The 24,968-nt window shown below is 36.5% G+C and overlaps 1 protein-coding gene across 1 annotated transcript in view; it reads right to left on the reverse strand.

The window, feature by feature from the left end:
- si:dkey-61p9.7 (uncharacterized protein LOC559161 homolog) overlaps positions 1–24,955 on the reverse strand; it is a 44,365-nt gene extending 19,410 nt beyond the window's left edge. Inside the window, exons 1-4 of the mRNA XM_039736573.1 lie at positions 24,822–24,955; positions 5,049–5,282; positions 2,174–2,236; positions 856–930 (exon numbers count right to left, since the gene is read on the reverse strand). Coding sequence (XP_039592507.1) covers positions 856–930; positions 2,174–2,236; positions 5,049–5,282; positions 24,822–24,955 — 506 coding nt within the window. The remainder of the gene's footprint in view (positions 1–855; positions 931–2,173; positions 2,237–5,048; positions 5,283–24,821) is intronic.
- Positions 24,956–24,968: the final 13 nt, after the last annotated feature.

The raw sequence follows: 24,968 nt of genomic DNA on the forward strand, positions 1-24,968 counted from the left end.
CTGTTTGCACTTTTTGAAAATGTAACTTCTCTTTATGTTGAAAAGAATAGCAGAATTTTCTTTGCAAAAAAATCACTTGTCTGCTTATTTTCCCTGACCCATCTCAGTCATGATTTCCCTGAACAGATGATTTTGTACAGTAAATGGCTGCGGGTTTGGGATATCCAGGAAGCTGGCCAGGAAGAGAACCCAACAGTGGAACATTGAGTTAGGATTGGAGAGTACTGCAAGTAATTCATTTTTATCTGAATTTTCCTGGTTATTTAATGTACTTGCTTTTGTCTTTGGATTTTGCTCATTGAATTGTGTTTTTAGGCTGGTTAACCTGCATTAATTTTTTATGCCTATCCTTTTTGATAAGAGCTTCATTTTGCTTTTATGCTTTTTGTTAATAAACTCTCTTTTTTTTAAATAATTCCACAATGCCTTTTTCTTACAAGCCAGAGTTTTTACAGTTTCTCTCCCTTGTAATTCATTATTTGTGACTTCTGAGACTTGACTGCATTTTTGAACTTTTAAAAGAGGCTCTCCAACAGTAAGCCTGTGTAGACTGAACTCTGCAGGTAGCAGTCTGGCCTACTTTTGTGGCCTTTTTTGAAGCTTCACACCCTTTTGATGCATTTGGAGGTCCTACACTCTTCCAGGAATGGAGACACATCAAAAATATCACACGAAGGAAAAATAACTTTTGTCGACCAAGCTGGTGGCAACAACAACAACTGAAAACATGGCACCCTACACTTCAAAGTGTGGTTCTATAATTCTGCTGTGGCAGCTTGCCAGCTTTGAGTAAGCTTCTATTAAATATTATAATTTTACAGCTAGATAAATTAAGAAGTAATAGTTCGGTCTTACCTTTCTTTAAGTTCATTGTACTCTTTCTGCAATTCCTGTTTTTCTTTCTGAAGCTGCAATTTTTGCTTTTCGCAGCTATATAAAACAACACAGGAGAAATCTCATTTAAGAATTTGATTGCATAGAGTAAAAATGAACAAACTGAGAACACAATCTGCCTCAGGTTTTGTAAAAGGTAAAACTTTAGTATTAGTAATTCTGTTCTTTTAAATGAAAGAAAGAAGAAAAAAATGTTGATAATACTAAAATAAACAGCATGGAAGAAATTACTGTAGAATGATGAAGTGCAGTATGAGTGTATGTGATTGTGAGTCTGTACTGTAGTAGCCTTTAACTCTCTATTACTTTGTACAGGAAGAAGCTAGTTCAGTACTGCAATACTGAATGAATGTAAAGATTCAAAAGAAAAATAATACTGATTAACATTGCATTTATTTACGTTCTCTAATTTGTGCATAAGCTCCATTACCATCTGCCCAGTAGTATGTCTGACATGGTGCGTTTTAGGGGTGATGACCTTTAATTAAACAAACCCTCCATCAGTCAAAGGGAGGTTTTGCCAAAGAAAATAATTCAAGCACTAGCTATTAATATCACTGTTATCTTAAAACTGAATTTCTTAACTCACTGGAACATGGCATTATTTTAAACCAAAAGCTTGAATAAAAAAGAAACAAATTAAATTGAAAGTAAATTCATATTTACAAACTGTAAATTGAACAATGAATGTGCACTGTATTCATTTGTAAAGCCATAACCTGCTTTCTTCTATTATAAGCTTATTTTTTTGCCTTGAAGTTCAAAACATTTCAGACTTTCAATTAAGCTACCAGTATGTTCAAAGAGAATTACACTGTAACAAAAAGTCTTGTTTTAATGACTATATAAGCCTACATTGAATTAAGCAAATGGACAAAAAAGAAAAATGGTGAATGAAGCGAACATAATGATTAATGAATTTAATAAAAGGGAAAAAAGGTAACATTCAAGATATCAGCACCCATCAAGTACAAAATAAAGAACAAGCTTTAACTTTAAGGAAATATGAGAATTTAGAAAGAAATGGTACATAAAGCTGAGGGAGATTCATTCTTTCCTACTATCGATTCATCCATACATATTTAAGTCAATTTTCTAGGACTGCTTGATCCTTGCCAGGGTCACAGTAATTATGAGCTTATCCTAAAAGTTAGTGGTGCAAAGCAGAAATTGATCTTATAGGATAACCCAAATGATTACATAACACATGTATACTCATATTTACCAAATGTAAAATTTCCAAGTGACATTACAGGATAGCTTTGGGCATTATACTTACCTTTTTATAATGTCATCTTTTTCTTTAAGTTGCTCACTAGTATCCACTTTTCTGAGACGCTGTCTGAATGGGGGTAAAGGAAACTATTAATTTAATATATGTCTTATGGGTAAATACTGTGAAATGTATCTTATTACCAGTGCTATTAGTAACTTATGAAAGAGGAAAAGAGGAAGTCCTAAGAGAAGGTTTATGGATGTGGTGAGAGAAGACATACAGTTGGTTGGTGTAACAGAACAAGATTCCGAATGACAGAAAGATATGGAAGAAGGTGATCCCTGTGGAAATCCCTGTAAGAAGAAGAAACTGTTAATGACTTATGGATCTTTACATTTATGCTGTTGATATTTGCTTCCCTAGTAAGTTACCAGAGACAGAGATTCATGTTTTTCTTTTAACATTAGACTCTTTCGTAACAAAATAATGTGCTATTTCACCTTATTTTAATGCCCTTTGACATTACTTAGACAAAATGCAGTCTTTATAGCACCTGCAGTATGATGACTTTCAAATATTGATTATTTCAAATATTGATAAAAAGCCAATAATGAAGAAAGGGGTATGTTTTATACTGACTGCTATGTTACCCTGAATGGCATATTGTGCTGATTGTAAAGTGATCTTTAAGCTGCTCTCTTCTACAATGTTTTATTTGTCAAGCCAAACTGAATATTTTATATACTCAATCTAATGGGAAGGCCAGGGATTAGAAAATTGAATCTTATAATACTTCACATTAAAACTAAGAAACCTGCATTGGATAATAGTATCCTTGAACCAGATGCAGAGGTGGTACTACCAAGATCATGGTGGCTGGTGACTCTGGAAGTCATCAGACTCAGACTAGTGTTAGTTACATGTCAGAAATGAATGAAGGATAGGTGCAGGGGCGGAGTTGCAACTCTGAGGCTTGGGATCTGCACTGGCAATCGGAAGGTTTGAATCCCATGAATGCCAAAAGGGACTCTGCTCTGTTGCGCCCTTGAGCAAGGCCCTTAACCTGCAATTGCTGAGCTCTTTGAGTAGTGAGAAAAGCGCTATATAAATGCAAAGAATTATTATTATAATTATTATTATTATTATTATTATTAGCGTGGTGAAAGGAATGGCCAATCCATGCAGTGACTGAGCCATGATTTGATCCCAAGGCCCTAGAGCTTTGAGGCAGCAACAGCGTAAAACATGATGTCATCTGTAAACCTACATATTACATTTAAAATATGAATAGGAAATGATAATATAACTGGCAAAGGTAAATTGCAATGGTCTAATTTAATAGCAAAAATGAAACCTAAAACCAAAAATGAAAAATAAATAGTAAATGTTTGCAGCTTTACAGAGTCACTGTTTTTACATGTGCAGAGTACCTTTAAATTCTTTCTGCTTGTGTTTATTAACATGCAACATATCATACTCTTTGGTGTAATGATGAGCGTGTGTTAAACATTTCTGTCTTCCTTGCTCCACAACAGCTAGGGTCTCAGTAACTGCTGAGTGTAAATGTTACATTAATGAACACAATGTTCAAAGCACCAAGTGGGCTCACCTCTTGCATAGTAGCAGTGTGCAATAAAACAACCACTACCTTTACTTTTTTTCGCTGTAACTTACAATAACATGTAATTTGTCTTTTTAAGAATTGATTCAGCTCTATGGTGACAACAGACGCATACTACCATCTTAAATAGGTGAAGAATGATAACTCAGTGTTTGATGTGGCCTTCATGACACATGGCCAGCAAAAGGCAAATCAACTATAAACAAAATGGCTGCTGAAATACAAAGATATTCACAAAATTGTGGCAGCTATCCAAAAAAATGAAAACAGAACACAAAATGGCACCATGACAATGTCACTGTAATAATGTTAAGATAATTAAATAATAACAATAAAAATAAAAAATAAATAAAACTAATCGACTCCAGGTAAACAGCAGCACTGTTTCCATGACAATAATGATAAAGTTAGAAAATGTACACATGGCATTAATATTTAGGTGAATTCAGAGATTGACAGTACTTAACCAAATTAAAATTGCTGGAGCATTTTTAGCTGATTCAAGTTACTTCATCAGGGAGTCAGTCATCATGTCTTTGTTTATTAAATATTTTTGTAAAACATTAAAACAATGGAACATTAGAACAATCTAGACGAAAACAGGCCATTCAGCCCCACAAAGCTCGCCAGTTCTATCCACTTAATTCTTCTTAAAAAAACATGAAGTCAAGTTTTGAAAGTCCCTAAACTCTTACTGTCTACCACGACCACTCGGTAGCTTATTCCAAGTGTCTATGTTTCTCTGTGTAAAGAAAAACATTTTAACGTTTGTGTGAAATTTACCCTTAACAGGTTTCCAACTGAGTCCCCATGTTCTTGATGAACTCATTTTACAATAACAGTCTTGATCCATTGTACTAACTCCCTTCATAATTTTAAACACTTTAATCATGTCACCTCTTAATCTTCTTTTGATTAAACTATAAAGGCTCAGCTCTTTTAATCTTTCCACGTAATTCAACCCCTGTAGCCCTGGAATAAGCCTAGTCACTCTTCTCTGGACCTTTTCTAGAACCGCTATGTCCTGTTTGTAGCCTGGAGACCAAAACTGCACACAGTACTCCAGATGAGGCCTCACCAGGGAATTATAAAACTTGAGCATAACCTCTGTGATAGACAGACCAAGTACAAACAGACACTGGATGTCAATGCCACTCAAGTTTATTAAGCTATTTAGCGCACTTAAACAGTTCTGCACCACACACAGTGCTCCAGCACCAAACACCCTCACATATGGGCCTTTAAATGTCCGTCATCCACCTCCAGCACCTGACTCTCGCTTCTCGACTGTAGGAAGGCGGCCCCTTTTATAATCACCTGATTGTGCTCTTGGTGCTTCCGACGTCCTTCGGATGGTGGCACGTCCTGGTGTGGCGGAAGTGCCGAATGAGCACCCTGAAGCATTCCAGGCATCCCTGGAAGGTTCTTCCTCCACCTTTCCCGGTGTGGCGGAAGCGTTGATCTCCTGGGCTCAATGATGCTTGGGGCGCCCCCTGGTGGTGGCCATGGTCCCCAATAGGCTTGAGCCTCCTTGCTCCATCCCCGTGGTCCCTTCCTCATCCAGGACGGTTGTCCCCTTGTGTCTAGGCATCCCGGCTGGGTCTGGCCCCCAGCCTCCTTCCACGCCTCCTTGGATGTGTACTCAATACATTGTGCTATATAACCTAATATACTGTTTGACTTCTTAATGGCTTCTGAACACTGTTGGAAAGTTGATAGCATAGAGTCCACTATGACTATTAAATCCTTTTCATAGGTGTACTCTCAATTTTCAGACCTCTCATTGTGTATTTGAACCTAAAATTTTACTTCCTATGTGTAATACTTTACATTTAAGGACATTAAATTTCATCTACCACAAATCTGCCCAAGCCTGTATGCTGTCCAAGTCATTCTGTAATGATTTAACAGATTCCAAATTATCTGTCAATCCACCTATCTTGGTATCATCTGCAAACTTAATAGCTAGTTACTTATATTCCTATCCATGTATATATATTAAAAATAGCAGCCCCCCTAGCACACCTAGAACACCACTCTCAACATTCTCGTAAGGTTCCTGTGTCTGTGCCAATTCTGCACCCATCTACAAACAATACCCTGAATTCCAGCTTCTTTTAGTTTGTTGCCCAACCTATCATGTGGCACCTTATCAATGCTTTCTGAAAGTCAAGATAAATAATATCATATGCTCTTCTTTGATTATGTATAGTAGTTTTATATAAAAAAAAATAACAGTAGTAATAGAATGCAATTACATGCGTTATGCACATGTATTTAAACACCAAGTTACAATTACATGCAGTTAGAAACATAGACCAAATAGGCTTGTGGGTCTTACTAGGCTTCATAGACAGTAGAGTCCAATTCAGGTAGTGTAAAGAAAACATTGATTGATGTCCAGTTGTTAGTTGTTTGTTGTGGAACATCTATGATTGATTATAGTTCAATTCCTAATCATAACATTTTTGAAAGATATACTGAATGGTGAGTTAAATGTCTGTTAAAGTGTCAAAGGAAAATTATTGACTGCTTTGGACAGCGATAGAAACCAAGTCTAGACCTTTGTTAATAAACTATAGTGTCAGAGAAATATTTAAGTCATTATAATCTGTAGATAATTCAGCCATGAGGTTGTTTAAAATAAACACTGAGTACATATTTGTTCACTTTATTCAATATCAATGTTTACATATTTCCTGCCCTCTTAATTCAATTCTAGTAAGTAAGAGAGAAAAATATCCAAAATACACAAGTTAAAGTGATGTCTCTCTAGGTAAATTTGAAATGGCAAACAAATCCATAATTGAAGTTACACAGAATGTTTCTGTTTTTTAAGACAGACGAGTTTAAAAATTATATCGTGCTTTTCAATGGGAAGTTTTGACATTTCAGAACTATGTACAGTATGCTCTATTCAGGATATTTCAACAAAAACAGAAGTCCCAAAACAGTCCACTGGAAAGTCAAGATGTTTCATGCACATATGGACAGACTCCTGTAATCCTCTAATCTACCATTTCACCATAAAAATGCCAAAGAAAAAGGCATCAAGCTCAGGCCATTCTAAAACTCTCAAGGTAAAACCAAGATGGTTAGGCATTTAAATTAGACATTATTTGTTTTTCTAAAAAGGAAAATGCAAATTTAAAAAACCTTATCCATAAACAAAGTCTACCCTGCTGAAACTAGGATGACATTACAAGCCTTTGTAAATATTTCGTATTGACAAGTTGGCCACACACTGCTCTACTTTCCTAATTGATGAGTGGCTTCAAGTAAGCATGATGTTGACCCGCCCCTTTGCACCTTTGCACCTGTATTACTGTATGTTGCTGCATCAAGCCCAGTCAGCCTGACCCCTAGAGGATGAAAACTTTTCCAGTTGCCCGATAGATAACACAGACATAACACTTTGCCAGGACTACTAAATTCAAGATATTTTACCTTTCAGGAACCCTGTCATTTTCTCTGCATCTGCCACAAAAGAAAAAAGAATGCAGCCAACGATTTAGACTATGAAAGCGCTGCATTTTTCTGTTTCCAATTCCAGGTGGCCTGTACCCTTCAGTTTGCTGCCCTTGTGTGACTGGGCTCAGATTCTTCTGCATGCTTAGAGAAGCTGGTTTGCTCCACCCTTTAGCTCTCTTGCAATAAACACTTGCACTGCTTTCAGTTTTAGTTTCCATCTTATGAACAGCATCAATAAGAGTTATTTCTAGCGCTGTAAAAATTAAATTTTACAAATGACAGAGAAATGCCTATTTAATAACTTATAGTACTTATAATTTCCAAAATGTTTCCAGGGCAAGATCCAACCTGCGAGTAATCGAGTTCCAGCTTTACTGGGCCAAATGTTTTGGGTGTGTACCAAATTAACATCATTCTGGACAAAACATTTTTAATGCATATCAGACACCCTTGGTGTTGCAATCACAACTGATCCATTAATAGTTGTGTTTGGTGTACTTGCAGATGGACTTAATAATAATAATAATAATAATTGCCTTTACTTCACATAGACTTATCTTGCTCATCTGGAAGAATCTTAACCCACCTCTTTTAAGTCAGTGGCTAACTGATGTTTTACAGTATACTTTCTGAAATTGGAAAAAATCTAATTCTCACTTAGAGGATCTGTTCAAAAGTTTTTAAAACCTGCCTGGATCTAATCAATAACATTTTAAAATAAGCACTTATTTTGGGGAGTAAGACTCCTTTCTCTTTTTATTACTTTCAAAGTTTTACTCCAGCTGTTGGCCTTCCTCTCTTTCTCATGGGTGGGGATTGACTTGAATTCAGTTTTGTTAAGTTTGACTTGATTGTATGGAATGTTACATGCTTTTAATAAATGCAATTATTATATAATTATATATATATATACAGTAAAACAAAAACATATTGCCTTTACTTATATGTGTGGATTAGTTAAGATCAGATGTTTGAGATGTGCATAGCTACCTGCAGCTTCCAGGTTAGTCTACCGCATAAGAGACATAGGACAATGGTCAAAAAGTCTGTTTTTTATTTAACTTTCCCAATTAGTGTTTTTATGAGGTACAACTTAAAGAAACAATGAATGCTTTGAATATTTATTTGGATTGCATTACCTAATGCAGATGTTGAAAGGTATATGTTGCTTAATTAACTGATAATAAATGCTATTTACAAAAGGTGTGTTACTCATATTTCTTTGTAGAACAAACAACATCTTCATCATACAGCAATCAAAGCTGTCGATCTGTAAGGAATTTTCTGTTACTCATAAAAGCAGGTTGTACCAGCCCATCCCTGTGGTAGTGATGATGAACGATAATCTCTGTCCTTCAATTGAGAATAACATGCATGACATGTTTTTCTTTAGCATCCCATTTCTATTTTTGATACACAGTAACAAAGAAATATTTATATCCTCATACCAAAACACTTAACAAGCTTAAAATCAACTTCAAGAACATTTACTCTATTCAGGAGGTCAGTGACTGAATTACACCAAATGTTCCACTTTTTGTAAATAGGTATACACCATGGGTCTTTGGTCCGTGTACTTTTTGGTATTTGAAATTTCATTTTAGAAGCAAAAAATTAAAATGAAAGGAAAGAATAAAATCAGGGAAAATAAGGTATTTTTTTATTCTATGGTAACAAATAGCAGTCATAAACTTAAGAATTACACATACTTTTCTGGATTTATTTGTGATTCAAATAGTGAAAGTGTAATAGCTCAAAAATAACTGTGACAGGTGTCTGGTCACACTTACAGGTAATCTAACTTAGACACCATTTAATTATTTGACTACGCCACCCAGTTTTATTAAGAGACTGGGAACTCCTGAAATTTACCAATAATAGCACACAGGTTTCGTTAAATTGGGCAGTGAGTAAACACACAATGAAAGACACAACAGTAATTTCAGGAAAAGCAACAGTAACTTTTATTACACTAGACAATAATAAGTACATTAAAAAGATAAATGAACATAAACAAAACCTAACAATATCAAGAATTAATTTCTTTTTTTAAAAGGAAAACACACAGTCCACACTCTAAAAGTCCATCAACAACAGAATTGGAGGATACAACCTTTAATGATGCAGAGTCCAGTTTGTGCACTGTTACCCCAACAATCAATCGTCCAACTGTCCACTGCTGCACTGGACACTCGTTTCCCAACAGAGGTTTTGTCCAATCGTGGAATCCCTGTCAGTGTTTCCTCGTCATTCTTTTTCTCCATTCTGGGCTCCTTGTATTGCTGTGACCTAGGCACGCCTCACTTCTCGTCTGCCACCTTTCATGCGGCTTCCCTCTCCCGCTGGACCCACAACCGTCTTCTTGTGGAACTGTCTCTTCCTCCCTCGGGGAAAGTGTTGCTGTTCGCGTCCCTCACGTCGCACCAGCCACGTACCCCAGTCTACCAGTGAGCCCCTGTGCTCTCTGCGAGTCTTGGCAGCATTCTCAGTGGACTGTCCCTCCCTTCCCTTCTCCTGCCCAGAAGCTTAAATCTCCTTCAGTCCCTGCCATTATCAGTTCTGGACAAACGGATTAAACAATGGCACATCTAAATTTCCTGGGTTTAACAATTAATAAAAATACAAGTTAACAAAATGTATTGTTACCAATCATGAATAAGTACAGATATGCTGATTAGAAACCAATAGTGTCAGACATGTAATCTCCAAGTCAGGTAAATACACACATCCTCCAAGGAAGGAGCAGGTCTGGTATCACAACTTGGTATTGTTTGTATACTCAACCAGCCAGACTTCAGAGTGGTGACTGCTTTGCCAGACAGCAATACCTACATCCTGCAGACAACCCTGACACAATCAGTAACTGGATTATCCAGGAAATCGAAAAACAAGGTCCCCTTCTGACACAACAAAGCAGATGCATTTTCATTGTCTGAAACCAGAAGTACTTCTTCTTTTGCATGATTTTTGACAACACCTGCGAACAGTCCTCCTCGCAACACATCGATTGATAGCCTTGAAGTTACACTGGCATCAGCAGAGGATGGACCATTACGTTGTTTTTTGGAACATTAAAAGAGTGACACTCCTGGGCGAGGACATGACTGCAGAAAAACTGAGTCACATCTTTCAGGTAAAAATACTAGCTTTGCAAACTTTGCATCATTGATGTAGTAATTTTTGATGACAGGCCTTGTTTTGCCATCTCTAAAATCATGTCTGAGTACTGTTCCAACGCCATGATGATGGTCCAGTCTACACACCAGTGACCAGTGTTTGCTGCAAGTGGCGCATTACCTGACTGGGTTGTTGACCTACAAAAACTTCTGGTTCAGACAAAATAAATAAAGGGCTTTTTCTCGTTTTTGTTCCTTGCATTTTTGTTTTCTGAAGTGCAAAAGAACAAAAGGAAAAAAGTAATTTTTTGCGTTTTTCATTTTTCCCTTTTAAGTTCAAATAAGTGTCTCTTTTTCTTTTTTTAATTAATATTTTCTGAAATAAAATTTAAAATACCAAAAAGTACATGGACCATCTTTCCACCGTCAATTAATTTAATGTTCAACATAGGGGGCTTTGCTCGCCAACCCCCATATTTGGTTTTCCAGATACACACTTTTAAGATTTTTTTCTTTGAATTGTTGCTATTTCATTAGTTTTACTTTTATTTCAGAACTTCTGTAAAAACAATATTTGGAATCTTTTGTGCCCCAATATGCTGAATCTTTTAAATGAGGTCATTGAGACAAGTGTTTAATGACTTTGTACCATAATTCAGGATAGGTTTCTCTGTTTGGAATTTCAGCACAGACAAAGCGATGTACATCATCAGCAGTTAATACATTTTTTTGCAAAGTAACCAATAAATGCATGCGAGTTAAACCCCATTTTTGAAATTCTCTGACTAAAACTTTAAAATATTTACATTCTGACATATCATATGTCCATATATTCGATCTCTATTCGCCTTTTCGTTATTTCTCCGAGTAATAATTTCTCTTTGTTTGCGCTAATACGATGTTTACTTTCTTTTTTTGACACTTTCTTTTTTTCTGCTTTCATATTCTGTATCTTGCTCTGCATGTGTTTCGTGTCTACGTTTTATTTGTCTTTTGAATTCCAGTTTTCATTATCTCTAACCTGCTATGCAGGTGTTTGGCCCCCTTGTTTTATAACTTCTTTATGATGTTTTACATTGTTTTCTACTCTTTTATTTCTGACCTCGCTTTTTCCTGCTTTTTTTTCCAGTGACACCTGGTCTGTGGTGATTATTTTCCCTTTTTTGAGAATTACATTTTCGAATTACACTGCTTTCATAATCTCTTATCTGCCTTTTTTCTCTCCCAACGCTTTTAAGTCTCTTTTCTCCACGCTGCTCTTTCTTCTTTGTTGAGAGCACAGGATCTGTGTGTGCTACGTACCTTTACACGACTGAATGTTTTGCTGGCTGTCCATGCTCTTATTTGATAAGAAGGGCGTGTCTTGCAAGAATCTCATGTTCCACTTCCCTGCGAGATGGCCCTGGGACAATCTCTTGGCACCAAGTCTCATGTTTACGGTCCCCGCGAGACACTCCATGGCCAGTCTTTTTTGCCTTGCGGGTCTTTTAAATGACTTCCGAAAACTATCGTTGCCCTGCTTTTCCTTTCCAGGATTTTTATTTTATAATTAGAGAGAAATATATATTTTATTTACATGCCAACCTATCAGTTTTAGAATTTGCTTCATCCACTCAAGGGTTGGAAGCATATTGTTGGAGTGTCCTGCACAGCACAACACAACAGATTAACTGTCATATTGCAGGGCACTATTCTGCTCATCATTGTGTTGCCAGTTCAGAGACAGCAGTTAACGTAAAACACATGTCTTTGGAATGTAGTAGGAAAACAATGCCCAAAGTAAGATCCATACAAACAAAAGGATACACAGAGGCAGTACACACATAATAACTGTACCAGGATTTGAACCCATAACACCAGAGCTGTGAGCCAGCAGTGTTAATCACCATGTCATTGTACTGCCATAGTTTTTAAATTGAAAACTTTATATTTGACCAAATTAATATTATTATTTTACAAATTTAGCCAGAAGTTTGCTTAAATTTCATAACTGTATGTTCAACTTGGAAAAATGTGGTATTTTCCATCATTTCATCAACCATGTTAAAGATAGCACACAAATTAAACTTAAAATTTATATCAACAAGTATCAATAAGAAAAATGATAGAGTCAAAGCTTTAAGTGATGCATTTAATATCTTTCTGTGACATATTTCTCACAATTCTGTTACAGTTTAAGGTGCTCATCTTATTTGGCTTTCATCTTTCCTGACAAGTTACGTCAAGTAATTAAATATCATAATTTGTTCATTTTAGTTTTAATCCCAGTGTTCTATTTTTAGAAGTCCGTTTGTGTTCAATTTTATTTTATTCATTTCATTCTTCATTAAAAAACATTACGCATATGAGCAGAGCCCCAACAATCAGCCATCTCCACAAAGAAAGAAATTCAAGAGTATGGCAAAATAGGCCAAGTCCATGCTTGGGATGTTAAGCTAAAAATAGTAACCCACATTCATAAAGTTTCTGGTCCCCTCTTAGTTTGCAGTCAAATCATCAAGAGTTGCTTTTATATTGATCATTGCATTTCAAAGTTATGCACTTAGCTAATGATGTCCTTTCTTCAAAATTGCAGACTATCATCTTTAGCATGTTTCCTTGTGAAACGTCTGCAGCCTAAGCAACCATTACTACTGAACCTCTTGTCAAATATGCCTCAACATTTAGCCCTTGGTCAAAATCATCAAGATCTGTCCTTCAAGCCACAATAGCCAACATATTGAGCAACATTAGTGGGACCAACTCTGTCTGTACTTGTTTTTAATGTAATTATTCATTTACTGAAGTGCATCATTTAAGACTATTCCTTTTCTGTTGTTGACTTGTGAAAAGGCCTTATAAGGACACTTCAAGAGAACAAAGTGCCTTACAAGCAATTAGTTACTGATGATTGCTATATTGAACTTAAGTGTCATTTGTAGAGTGTTTCTTCATTGTGTTAAATATGATTTATAATTAGAGACTGATCAGTTTGCTGTTGTGGTTAGTTTTGCTACCTCACAACTCCAAAAGCCAGTTCCAAATCTTGGACTTAGTGCTACAGTATCTGAGAAGTTCCATATTCTCACCAGGTCAGGGTGCACTATATTTAATCCAATGCCTGAAACCATGAGTGTGATCTTTGTGTGTGTGTGTGTGTGTGTGTGTGTGTGTGTGTGTGTGGTGTGGACCTGTATAGACGCCCTACAGTTTTTTAAGCAAAAAAGAAAAAGAAAACCACAAAGGACACATGCCTATAATCACACTTTATGATCATGCCAGCAGCTGCTAAAAATGTGAAGAAGATCCCTCAAATTCTCTCTACTGACTTATTAATATGGCAAGCTAAGGCTCTTTTAATATTAGAATAAACATTCACCCTTCTTTGTGATAAAGCATGTAAGTTCTGTGTTCTCTATGAAGCCAGTATAGTGGTCTAGGGTCTCCCATCTGCTAATGCTAATCAGTTTTTAAGGAGAGTCTCTGCTGTCTTTTTCAACCATCTCTTTTGGCTACTCTGGGCTTTCAGGCTTTACCTGAGTTGAAAGTAGGGTACTTGTTTGGAGACAGAATCTGGGCATTATGTTGCTGTTACCTGTGTGGTGGAGTTTGCTTCCTAGGATCAAACCTTCAATTATGTTCACCTCTGCTTTGGTCAGAAGACTAGAATTAGTTTAGTGAACCTCCCAGTTGTAACAGAAGCAGTGCTGATAGACTGTCTTGAAAAAATACAACAATAGGCTATCAGGTCTTTGCTACTGTAAAGTTGAGTAGTGCTTCAAATAGCATTTTAGAACATTAGCTTTGTTTCCTTCTTGAAGAAACAGTTCTTGTATACCCAAAACATCACTTCCTGAAGGATATGCTATGCTAAATGTCCTCCTTGATGGTTAAGATATTACACAGGTAGCTGATTTTTGTTTTCTGGAGTAAACCTTTTACTGTAATCAGTCACTGTACTGCATCAACAACCAGGTTTGGTTAACAACATGTTACAGAAAGCTCTTTGTTTCATCATTAATGAGAGCTAGAGTTCTAGCATTGCTTGTTAAGCGTTGTACACTTACCAACAATAAATAGACATCCATTAAAACAAACAAGCATCTAAATAGCTTTTGTTCTTCTAATTCTAGGCTCAGTACCACACAGAATTAAAGTAAGCGTCTCCAAAAAGGAGACTTACCTAAGTATGAATTTGAACTCTGTTACAGATACCAGATAATGCGGTCACAACCTTCTGAGCCAATTGTAAAAATACTTCAGTGAAAGTTATGAGAGGCTCAGTTCATGCTCATATTAAGGTTGAAATGTGATTTCTTATACACTGAGGTCCATAAATATTTGGACAACTTTTTTCTAATTTTGGTTCTGTACATTACCACAATGAATGTTAAATGAAACAACTCATGCAGTTGAAGTGCAGACTTTCAGCTTTAATTCAGTGGGATGAAGAAAAAAATTGCATAAAAATGTGAGGCCACTAAAGCATTTTTTTAACACAATCCCTTTATTTCAGGGGCTCAAAAGTAAGGCTTCTGCGATCATCCACCACTGTTGTCTTCCGTGGACATCCAGGTCTTTTTGCGTTGCTGAGTTCACCAGTGCTTGCTTTCTTTCTCAGGATGTACCAAACTGTAGATTTTGCCACTAGTAATATTGTAGCAGTTTCTCAGGTGGGTTTTTTCTGTTTTCGCAGCTTAAGGATGCCTTCTTTCACCTGCTCCTTTGACCGCATGTTGTCTGTTCACAGCAAAATCTTCCACATGCAAGCACCACACCTCAAATCAACTCCAGGCCTTTCATCTGCTTAATTGATAATGTCATAACGATGGACTTGCCCACATCTGCCCAAGAAATAGCCTTTCAGTCAATTGTCCAATTACTATTGAGCCCCTGAAATGAAGAGATTTTGTTAAAAAAGGCTTTAGTTGCCTCACATTTTTATGCAATCTTTTTGTTCAACCCACTGAATTAAAGCTGAAAGTCTGCACTTCAACTGCATCTCAGTTGTTTCATTTAAAATTTATTGTAGTAATGTACAGAACCAAAATTAGAAAAAAGTTGTCTCTGTCCAAATATTTATGGACCTAACTGCAAATGGATGCCATGAAGTGTGAGCTGCATAGTAATAAAGATTAATCTTTCTCATTATCAGATTATCTAATCTGTTTGTAAAATCAGAATGTTGGTCATTTGCACATTTTTCTGTCACAAAGAATTATAATCTTTCCATCTTCAAACTGACAAGCCACTACAGTTTCACTTTTAATTTCCACTTAGAAGATGAGAAATAAAATTTCCACTTTTTTAATGAGGTTTACAGACAATGACATGAAGGACACCTACTGGGCTAAATACAGCATTCCATCCTCAGGAAAAAGTGGCTTTTAAATTTTTAAATCTCAGAACTTTAAATTTACTGTCAAGTGGGCATTTTTCTACTTCTTGATATATTTTTAAACAGGAGATCACAGCTGTGTTTTCACACCTAGTCTGAAAAGACTGTTATTAGACCTGAGTAGCATTAAAACATGTTAAACAATGTACCTTTTACATATGTTAACAGTCACAATTCATTTTCTTTCCTTTTCTACTTCCACTCTCCTCCAAGCAAGCCTTCTTCACCTCCTCCTGACTCTGACTCCTTGTATGAGGTGAAGCAGAAAACCTTTTAACTCGAACCCTGAATTACTTCCATGGCAACAAGATTGCCAACTGGAAGCACTTCCAGCTTAGGCAGGACCATAATACGAGGGCCTACTCCCAGCAGCTCACCTTAGCAGCATTTGAGAACCTCAACAGGGCTCCCCAGCAAAACTGACTCCTATTATATTTTTGATAAGGATGTGAGGAACACTGGAGCACCACAAGGAACAGTCCTGTTTCCTTTTCTCTTCATTCTGTACACCTCAGACTATAAATATAACACCAGATCATGTCACTGTCGTGTTTCAGCCAGCACTTTCTCCCTGGCTAGCTTCTTTAATTCATATTTTGAGTTTATTTTGTTTACTTTTATGTCAGTTATTTGTATTTATTTTTATTTTATTTATTATACACATTTTTCTGTTTGTATGTTGGAAAAGGGGAAGGGCATTAGTCATGTCCCTTGTGTTTTATGGTCCCACAGGGGCAGAACCACCTGACCATCACTGCCAGGAACTGCCCTCCACCATTTTTAAAGGAGGGCATCCAATAGTCTCTGGTGGTTCACTGAATGCGCTAGGGAGTGGACAGTTTTGGTGAGTTTCTGTGTCATTACTATTGCTTGTGCTTTCTGGATTTTTAACCCTGTACTTTGTTTTTCAACTTTGTCTTTGGATTTCATTTTGGGACTGTGATTATTGATTTTTTGAACCTATGCTCTGTTTTTGACCTCATCTCTGGATTTCGGATTGAGACTGTGTATATTGTTATTTTTTGAACCTCTGCTCAGTTTTCGACAACAATTTTTGGATTCTGGAATTTCATTGTGTATCATCTTGCCTTTTCATGCATCTCCTTTGTGCTGTTCCTTTTATTTTATCAACAATCGTCTTTGCTCTTTGGATTCCTAGTCATGGTATTTTGTTGGTGTTTCCCCCCTCTAGTGCTTTTTAAAATTTACATTAATATTTTGGAATTCATTATTTACATTGTCTTGCTTCATTACATTTTTCTAAAGCATTTTATATCTCTCAGAAGTCTGAGTCCTCCTAGCCTGTTGGAGTAGGACATACAATTTGAGTTCAGACTTGCACCCACTGCATCAGCATGTCATTTGCCTATCCATTTTATGGAACCATGTTTTCCAATGTATGGTCATAGGTAGAATAGCCCTATTCTAGCAGCTTGAGGTACAAGACAAGAACCTGCCTTGATGTGACACCAGACCTTTGCCCCACTCTCTCATACACACTCTCATACTCACTCACATGAGGATAACCATAACAGCTGCCAATTGATATAACCTGTATATCTTTCAACTACTGGAGGAAGTCTCCAGCACACATTGTGTAAATTCTACACACTTGGGAACCATGTCAAGCATGCATATGAACCAAATATTGATTCATAAAATAAATTAGAAACAGCAAAAGTTATTATTCAAACTAAACAAATTTTAAAAAGTGCTTAGTTAACAAATGAAAAAATGTGATGTTGACATCAAAGGAAAGGAGTTAAGAGTAGGGAAGTGGGTCCCTCAGAAAACCATATAAGCATAACATGCAAACAACTGGACAAGGATAAAAAAAAATGTACACTCAGGAGTATTTGTTTATGCTAAAAGAAGGAGGAACAGAAGATGAGACACTCACACTGTTGATTAAGCAATTTTAATATTGCTTGCCATCAGTTTACTTACAATCAAGCTTCGTCTCAGGTCACTGGATAGTGTAGTGGATCATATAGCAAGATAGGGGCACTAGGACTCTAAAGACTTGGACCTTCGTCCTTTTGCATAGATATCGGGAGCACCACACACCCCTTTCCAGTGACCTCATGACCCCCCATACTCTCCCAGTCCGTCTACTGACTTCATAGGAAGAGTCACCAGAGACATGGATGTCACTGCCAAGGTAAGTAATCCTCTCGACAAGGAATTTATGAAAGAATTTTTTTCAGGGAGACAGAGAGACAGCGATTTATATAAAAAAGTCACAGGTCATTCCTGGCCCTTTAAGAAGTCATCTTCTTAAAGGTGAAGGTGCACATATATTTGTTTGGACCATTGCCTTGAAGTAGCTCCATTGATTACATTCTACCCTTTCTTTCAAAGGTACATGTTGCTGTGATGCACAAAATGCTATCAAATGGATATTTTTTCTAATAATTCTTATAAGATAGTAGTGTGGTCCATGGTGGAGCGTGGTTTTAAATAAATAATAAGAGTCCCCAGGAATAGGTGAGTGGGTGAAGGTGCACGTGTGAGCATGCATACACCACTCTGAGGTTGATTGGGGTGCTTGGCTGACCATGCATTCTAGTGCCTTATTCACACCTTGAAGAGGATAGCACCTAAACTCAATCAGTACTATACAAGGATCATGCATGGCAGAAAGGGGAGATCAAAAAAAGAAAGGATTGAGGAATCAAAAAAATGAGATAAGAAGAAGAGATAGGAAATAACAAATGAACAGAGGTTAAGAAAGGAGAAAGAGGCAGGATGGTGAGGAGCCCATTTTGTGAGGAAAGGAGGCAGGCAGTCAGGAGTATACCCCGGGAAGTGAGCGTCATGACTGTACTCGAGTGTGAAGTACTGAATGGATGAATAGTAACTTTCTCAAGTTAAATAAAGAGAAAACTAAAAGTGATTGGCAATAATGGATACAATGAGGCTATTAGAAATAAACTGGATACATTAGGATTAAAAGTTAAGAATGAGGTAAAAAGCTTAGGGGTAATTGTTGACTGTAATCTGAATTTTAAATTGCATATTAATCAGATCACTAGGACAGCATTTTTTCACTTAAGAAACATAGCTGAAGTTAGACCTCTTATATCATTGAAAGATGCTGAGAAATTAGTTCACATGTTTGTTTTCAGTTGACTAGATTACTGTAATGCAATCCTCTCAGGAATACCCAAAAAAGACATCAATCATTTGCAACTAGTGCAGAATGCAGCAGCTAGAATCCTAACCAGGAAAAGAAAATCCGAGCACATCTCTCCAGTTTTAATGTCATTACACTGGTTACCTGTGTCATTCAGGATTGACTTTAAAATTCTGCTTATGGTTTATAAAGCCTTAAATAATCTCGCCCCATCTTATATATCGGAATGTCTGACATCTTATATTCCAAATCGTAACCTCAGATCCTCAAATGAGTATCTCCTTAGAATTCCAAGAACAAAACTTAAAAGTGGTGAGGCGGCCTTCTGCTGTTATGCACCTAAAATCTGGAATAGCCTGCCAATAGGAATTTGCCAGGCTAATACAGTGGAGCACTTTAAAAAAACTGCTGAAAACACATTACTTTAACATGGCCTTCTCATAACTTCACTGTAATTAAATAAATCCTGATGCTCTGTATATCCAACTCATTATAATAACTATTCATGGTGGCTCTAAAATCTGTACTAACCCCTACTCTCTCTTCTGTTTCCTTTTCCGGTTCCTTTTCTTGCGCCACCACCATCTACTCAAAGCACCATGATTGTTTTGATTTGGGAAAATGGTTCAAGGGGTTCTTTAGAATAAGTGGGTAAAAATCAGAGAGAAGAGGTCCGATACTTCAATAAAATTTACTTATTCAATTATAACATAAAAATACATATGAATAGTATAATGCAGTAACAATAGGTTATAGAAATAAATATATATGCTTACAGTAATATATTTAAAGAGACAAACTTATACTTACAGTAACATACATCAAAAGAAACAAACTCATACTTACAGTATATCAAAAGACACAAACTTATGCTTACAGTATATCAAAAGAAACAAAGCTATCATCCTAGACCAGTAGACTGAGGGAGCCCGCATGTCAGTCTTGTCAGAGGATCAACTCGTGCCTGGTCCCAAATACCAAACAGGTGTGCACATTCCCCACGATTGAGCTTTCAAAAAAACTGAGGGCGGAACCTTCCCTTATATACTAATTAGGTGTCCTTGCCCAAAAGCGGCTTACGTGGAAGCAGTGTATGCAGAAGTGATCAGTTTCAGCATACACAAACCCCCCCCACCCCTTCCATGGGACACGGCGTTGTTTTTTCTTCTACTCGGCCTTGAGACTAGTGCCTAATACCAGAAGACACAGTAATATGCTTACATGTGAAAAAAGCCTCTCGAAGTGAAAAATAACTCCTTACATAGCCTTGGCTTTATCTTTAGAACATTCCCGACTGTTTCTCCCAAAACATTAGTAATGCAGCTGGGTTTCGCGCTGAAGCGACCAACGCCCATCTGCTCTCCTGATTCCCCCTCTTTATTTCACCTTTGCTTTTTACAGAGAAAAATCCTTCCATTACATTCGGCCCCTCCCTCAGCGCAAAACCAGCGCTCTTGCCCTTCTTGTTCTGACTGCAATTTTTCATAAAGCACAAAATACATAACAGTTGAATATAGTCATTAAAGCAATAATAATAATAAAACAATTGTCCATAATAAGTGCTTTTTCTTCGCTTGGAGAAATATTTTTCCAGTGAACTTACATTTTTCTTCAACCCAGGTACTTTGCGCACTGTAGAGGGTCACCTCCCTGGGGAGCGGTTACTAGCACTTCACCCAAGGAGTTTCTTCTGATTTGGTATTTCATCATCCACATTGTCATCAAGAAAAGAATAAAAATCTTTAACCGAAGATGTCCATGGTTAAAGAAATTGGATGCACACCTGTTTGACAGCAACTCTAGTAATAACTAATTAGGAAACTGGTAATAAGCAACAACATACCATTCAAATATATATGTAACAATACCATTAAGAGAGTAATTTCTGCTTCACTAACATGAATCCCCATGATTCCCAGGTTCAAATAAAGCTAATACTAATTAATATTGTTGGTGATGATACAGATGGCATAAATATTTATCTTAAATAACTCAAAAGTTTTCAGTTTTAGGTTGCCACCGCTGTGCACAATGATAATCAGAGATAAAGTCCTTACACCCCTCACCATGCTCACATCTTAACACACTCATTCATAAAATTGCCCAAATATACACCCAGCTGTGGTCTCAACCTTGAGCCACCTTTATCACATTAATTCAGTCATCTTGTGGACAGTAGGTGTCAATCCTCCCTTCGGAAGACGTCAGCACTACCTTCCAAAATGCAAATCACTGGGTCATTTTTGAGGTCACATTCATTTCAATTTCAATTTCAAGGGTTATACCCAAGCTTCTTATTAAGGATTCATATCTTCAGAGATCTTCAGACTTCATTTGGGCTTTTTAATTCACAGACCACACACTCACCACTGTATGTATAAGACACTCCATCTCCTATGGGCCAAATTATTACTTCATTTCACTGATTTCCATAACATTTATACTCATCAAGCCGTGATGTTAATCATTTGACCTGTATCACCATCAACATGCTAGCCTAAACTGTTTTATCCTCTTCTAAAAGCTATGGATGTCCTGACCTATAGTATGTGTCCCTTATCCCCAAAATACTAGTTATGTGTGTCATCCCATATGCTTACTATTATTCTTTTCAATTAAATAAATGTACCTAAATGTAAAGCTCTATATTATTTGCTATAACACTACAATCAATAACCTAGAATATCTAAACTGGACTGACCCTAACTAGTAATAGTGTATTCTCCCTTCAATGACAATCACTTAACAATCTCTAATAGATCCCTTATGTTAGATTAGACTCAATTCTGATTAACTTTACAAATAACCAAATCATTGGTCCTTAAAGGTGACTTATTATCTCATACAAAATATCAGAAGGCATATCAAAACATTTATCTAAAAATATCTATTCTTAACTCTATGAATTCATACAAAATTATATAGTATTACCATTAATACAAACATTCATTAAATACATATTATTTAGGAATCCCTATATTCTGCTTTGTTTACAAATAATTATCTTTCCCTTCTATACCTTTCATACTTCACAGTTCAAATACTTTTAATTTCAAAGATGTTGCCATTTGTCAAACAAGTGGACAGTCAAAGCAGGCTCCAGCAAGAACATTGAGCCCTGCAGAGTAAAAGTGTGACAGACTTTCTTCTCTAATAAGGACCAAAGCAGGTGTTGGGGTCCAACATCCCAAGCAAAAAGGACCCAAGTAGGCAGATGTCATCTATGATTCGGAATCCACGATGATCTTTTGGGCTCAAACATCACTAGCATAATTGAGCTCTTGGCAGCAGGTATCCATGATGCCTGGAACTGGAATCAAGGTGCGTTGTCCAGTAGTCAGCTGATCGATGGCCTGATTCATGACTTGATTCCCTCTTTGGTATGGCTGGATTCTCCTTGGAGTCAGATAATTAGTTTATCTGCAGACCTTTATCACAGCCCAATCTCTGGTTCAACTTCAAATGCTGTCATCTACGATGCACTAGGAAAAAACAGCTTTCACCTGCAGACGTAAAGACTTAAAAACGCTCATTTAAATAGTCAGCCTATTAATTCTTCATTAGTAGCTACTTATGGATCCGAAAAACAATATGTCACAAGATGTCAGATCTGTTTCGTTGGGGGTACCCCTATTAAAAATATTGCTAGCAGTGAAACAAACGGTCAGTTCAATCCAGTCTGTGCTTGTCTAAGTCAATTTGTCTTTAAACAGTCAGAGTAAAAGCTTAAATTGATAAGCACAATGTCCAAGTCCTCCTTTATAGCTGTTTCCAGTTTGGCTGCGGTTGCAATCTCCACTCAGTTAAAAAACATGTCCCAAGTCATTATTAAAATAAAGTAAATCAATGTATTACAAAAGGAAAAGTACTCAATAATAAATCATTACAAAAATTGGTCCCAATAATATTGACATAATATTCAAATTATCTGCATTTGTTCCATAATAATAAAAAAATAGTTCCAAGATTTAAACTGGTTTCAAAATGTAATAATAAAAGCCAAATTTTATAGCTCCCTTACAGGGAAGACAAGTACGTCCAGGGATAGAGAAGGTTGAGTATTTATTAGTTATACCAATACTTATTATACCAACCCTTCCCCCCTTATTGACACTTGTGTCAATATTGTTGCTTTCATTCTTACAAGTAGAAGAGATGCGGAGCAAGAGGGTAACTAAAACTGATCTAGGCTCCACATTTCTTCCCCCATGTATCTAATCACAAACCATTGTTCAGTTATGCAAAGTCCTTAAAACATTTTTCTTTTTACACAAGGTGTTCATTTTTAAAGTTTCTATACATGTATCCTAAGTAATATTTCTTTCTTTCTTTTTATTACTAATTATTAAAATACCACATTACATTTGGGTCTTAATAAAATGTCTCATTCAATATTTCATTAATGCATCAAAAATATAAAAGTGAACCTTCCATTAGTTTTGTTGCGATACCAGTATTCCACTGTAAATTCACACAAACATGTCAATATTACACACAAAGGAAATGAGGAAAGAAATCAATATATTAGAATGCCCTATAATGCAAAATGAGCCTTTATTTATTTACTATAAGGCCCTCTAAGAAATGTGCACATTCCTACCCATATTTAGAATGAAGAATCCACTTCTTTATCAGGTAAATTTTTCCCAGAATCTCAAACTAAGAAAATACTTTAAATCTACTTCAGTTATATACACTGATTTTCTTTTCCCCATAACCTTCTGTCAGAGACAGTTGATCTTGCACATTCTTTCATTTTTATCTTCCAGATGTTTTATTACACGTTTTTCAGAATGTTGACTCCAAAGAGCACAGTCTGTTTTTCTCTTAGTTACCCCTCCTTATTCCCTGTTTTTTTCTTCAGCTTCATTTTGCTAAAAGAATGTCTCCTTCAATCGAAATTTACTCATTTTAATTAAAATCCTCCCTTTTATCAGAGTCTGGCCAGTACTCAAATAAAAGGGGTGCTCATATAATATGCTTAATCTGGAGACCTTTTTACACCATCTGTTCATATCTTTTCTAATTTAGAATTAAGAGCTCTTTTAATTTCAACATTAACATTCACATTCCTACGCATAATAATATCAATTATTTCATTCTTGCAAACAACACCACATATTTTTACACATACTTTTAAGCACACTGAAACTTATTTAACATACACACATAGGGATCCCTCTAATACACTATATAACATACACAAAATCACACAAACCATTGTTTTAACACATTCAACTTTACCTCAGTTTTGTCACTTATTATCACTTATTATTAAAAGTGAATGCATTTTTCATTTTATCAAATGTTACTCATACTCACATTTTGTTTTAACCCATATTTACTCAGAGCTCTGGAAGTTTATATGCACACGGCAGCTTCAGCAAATCATAATTGAACTACATTACCCAGAAGTCTCCATGTTTTTGCTTTCTTACTCCCAAACACACGCACGCACCCACAGAACAAATAACAGGTACGCTCACACATTTTTAGCACAAACATATTTACACACACACAGAGAACAATTAATGCTCACGCATACACATAATATACATGCACACACATTGAATAAGTTCAGCACAGACATATTCACATACACAGACATTAGCGAGCGCCAGGTACCTTTGAAGTTAAATACAGTGCACTTTTCCTTTTTCGCGCATGATATTCTTCTCAACGCTTGTTATTCTTTTTCGCATTCACTCTGCACAACAACCAGCATACTTGAGTGACTGGCTCCTGTCTCAGCTGCAATCTGCTCTGCTATAAACTGCGCTCCGGTGTGCAGCATAAGAGCTGCGTGTCCTTGCCTTTCAACAAAAGCGTCTCTCTTATCAGCAAGCAGATATGAGAGTGCAGCAATCTGCGACAAACTAAGTTCTCCTGCATTTATCTCCTGTTTCTCAGGGTCAAAACACCCCGAAATCAAAGCACACACTTTAACACTGAGCGATCATTGCTTAATCTGTATGGCATTCTCTTTATACATTGCTGCGTGTACTGCTAACTGCTCGCAAATTTTTAGCCAGGTATTTATCTCTCTTGCCTCCTCATCTAACTTCTCTATAATCATCTTTTTCGCATTCATCTTGGCTATGCATAAGGCTGCCTTCTCCGCCATCCCCTCGGCCCGC

Source organism: Polypterus senegalus, chromosome 15, assembly GCF_016835505.1.
Source record: "Polypterus senegalus isolate Bchr_013 chromosome 15, ASM1683550v1, whole genome shotgun sequence".
Lineage (NCBI taxonomy): Eukaryota > Metazoa > Chordata > Cladistia > Polypteriformes > Polypteridae > Polypterus > Polypterus senegalus.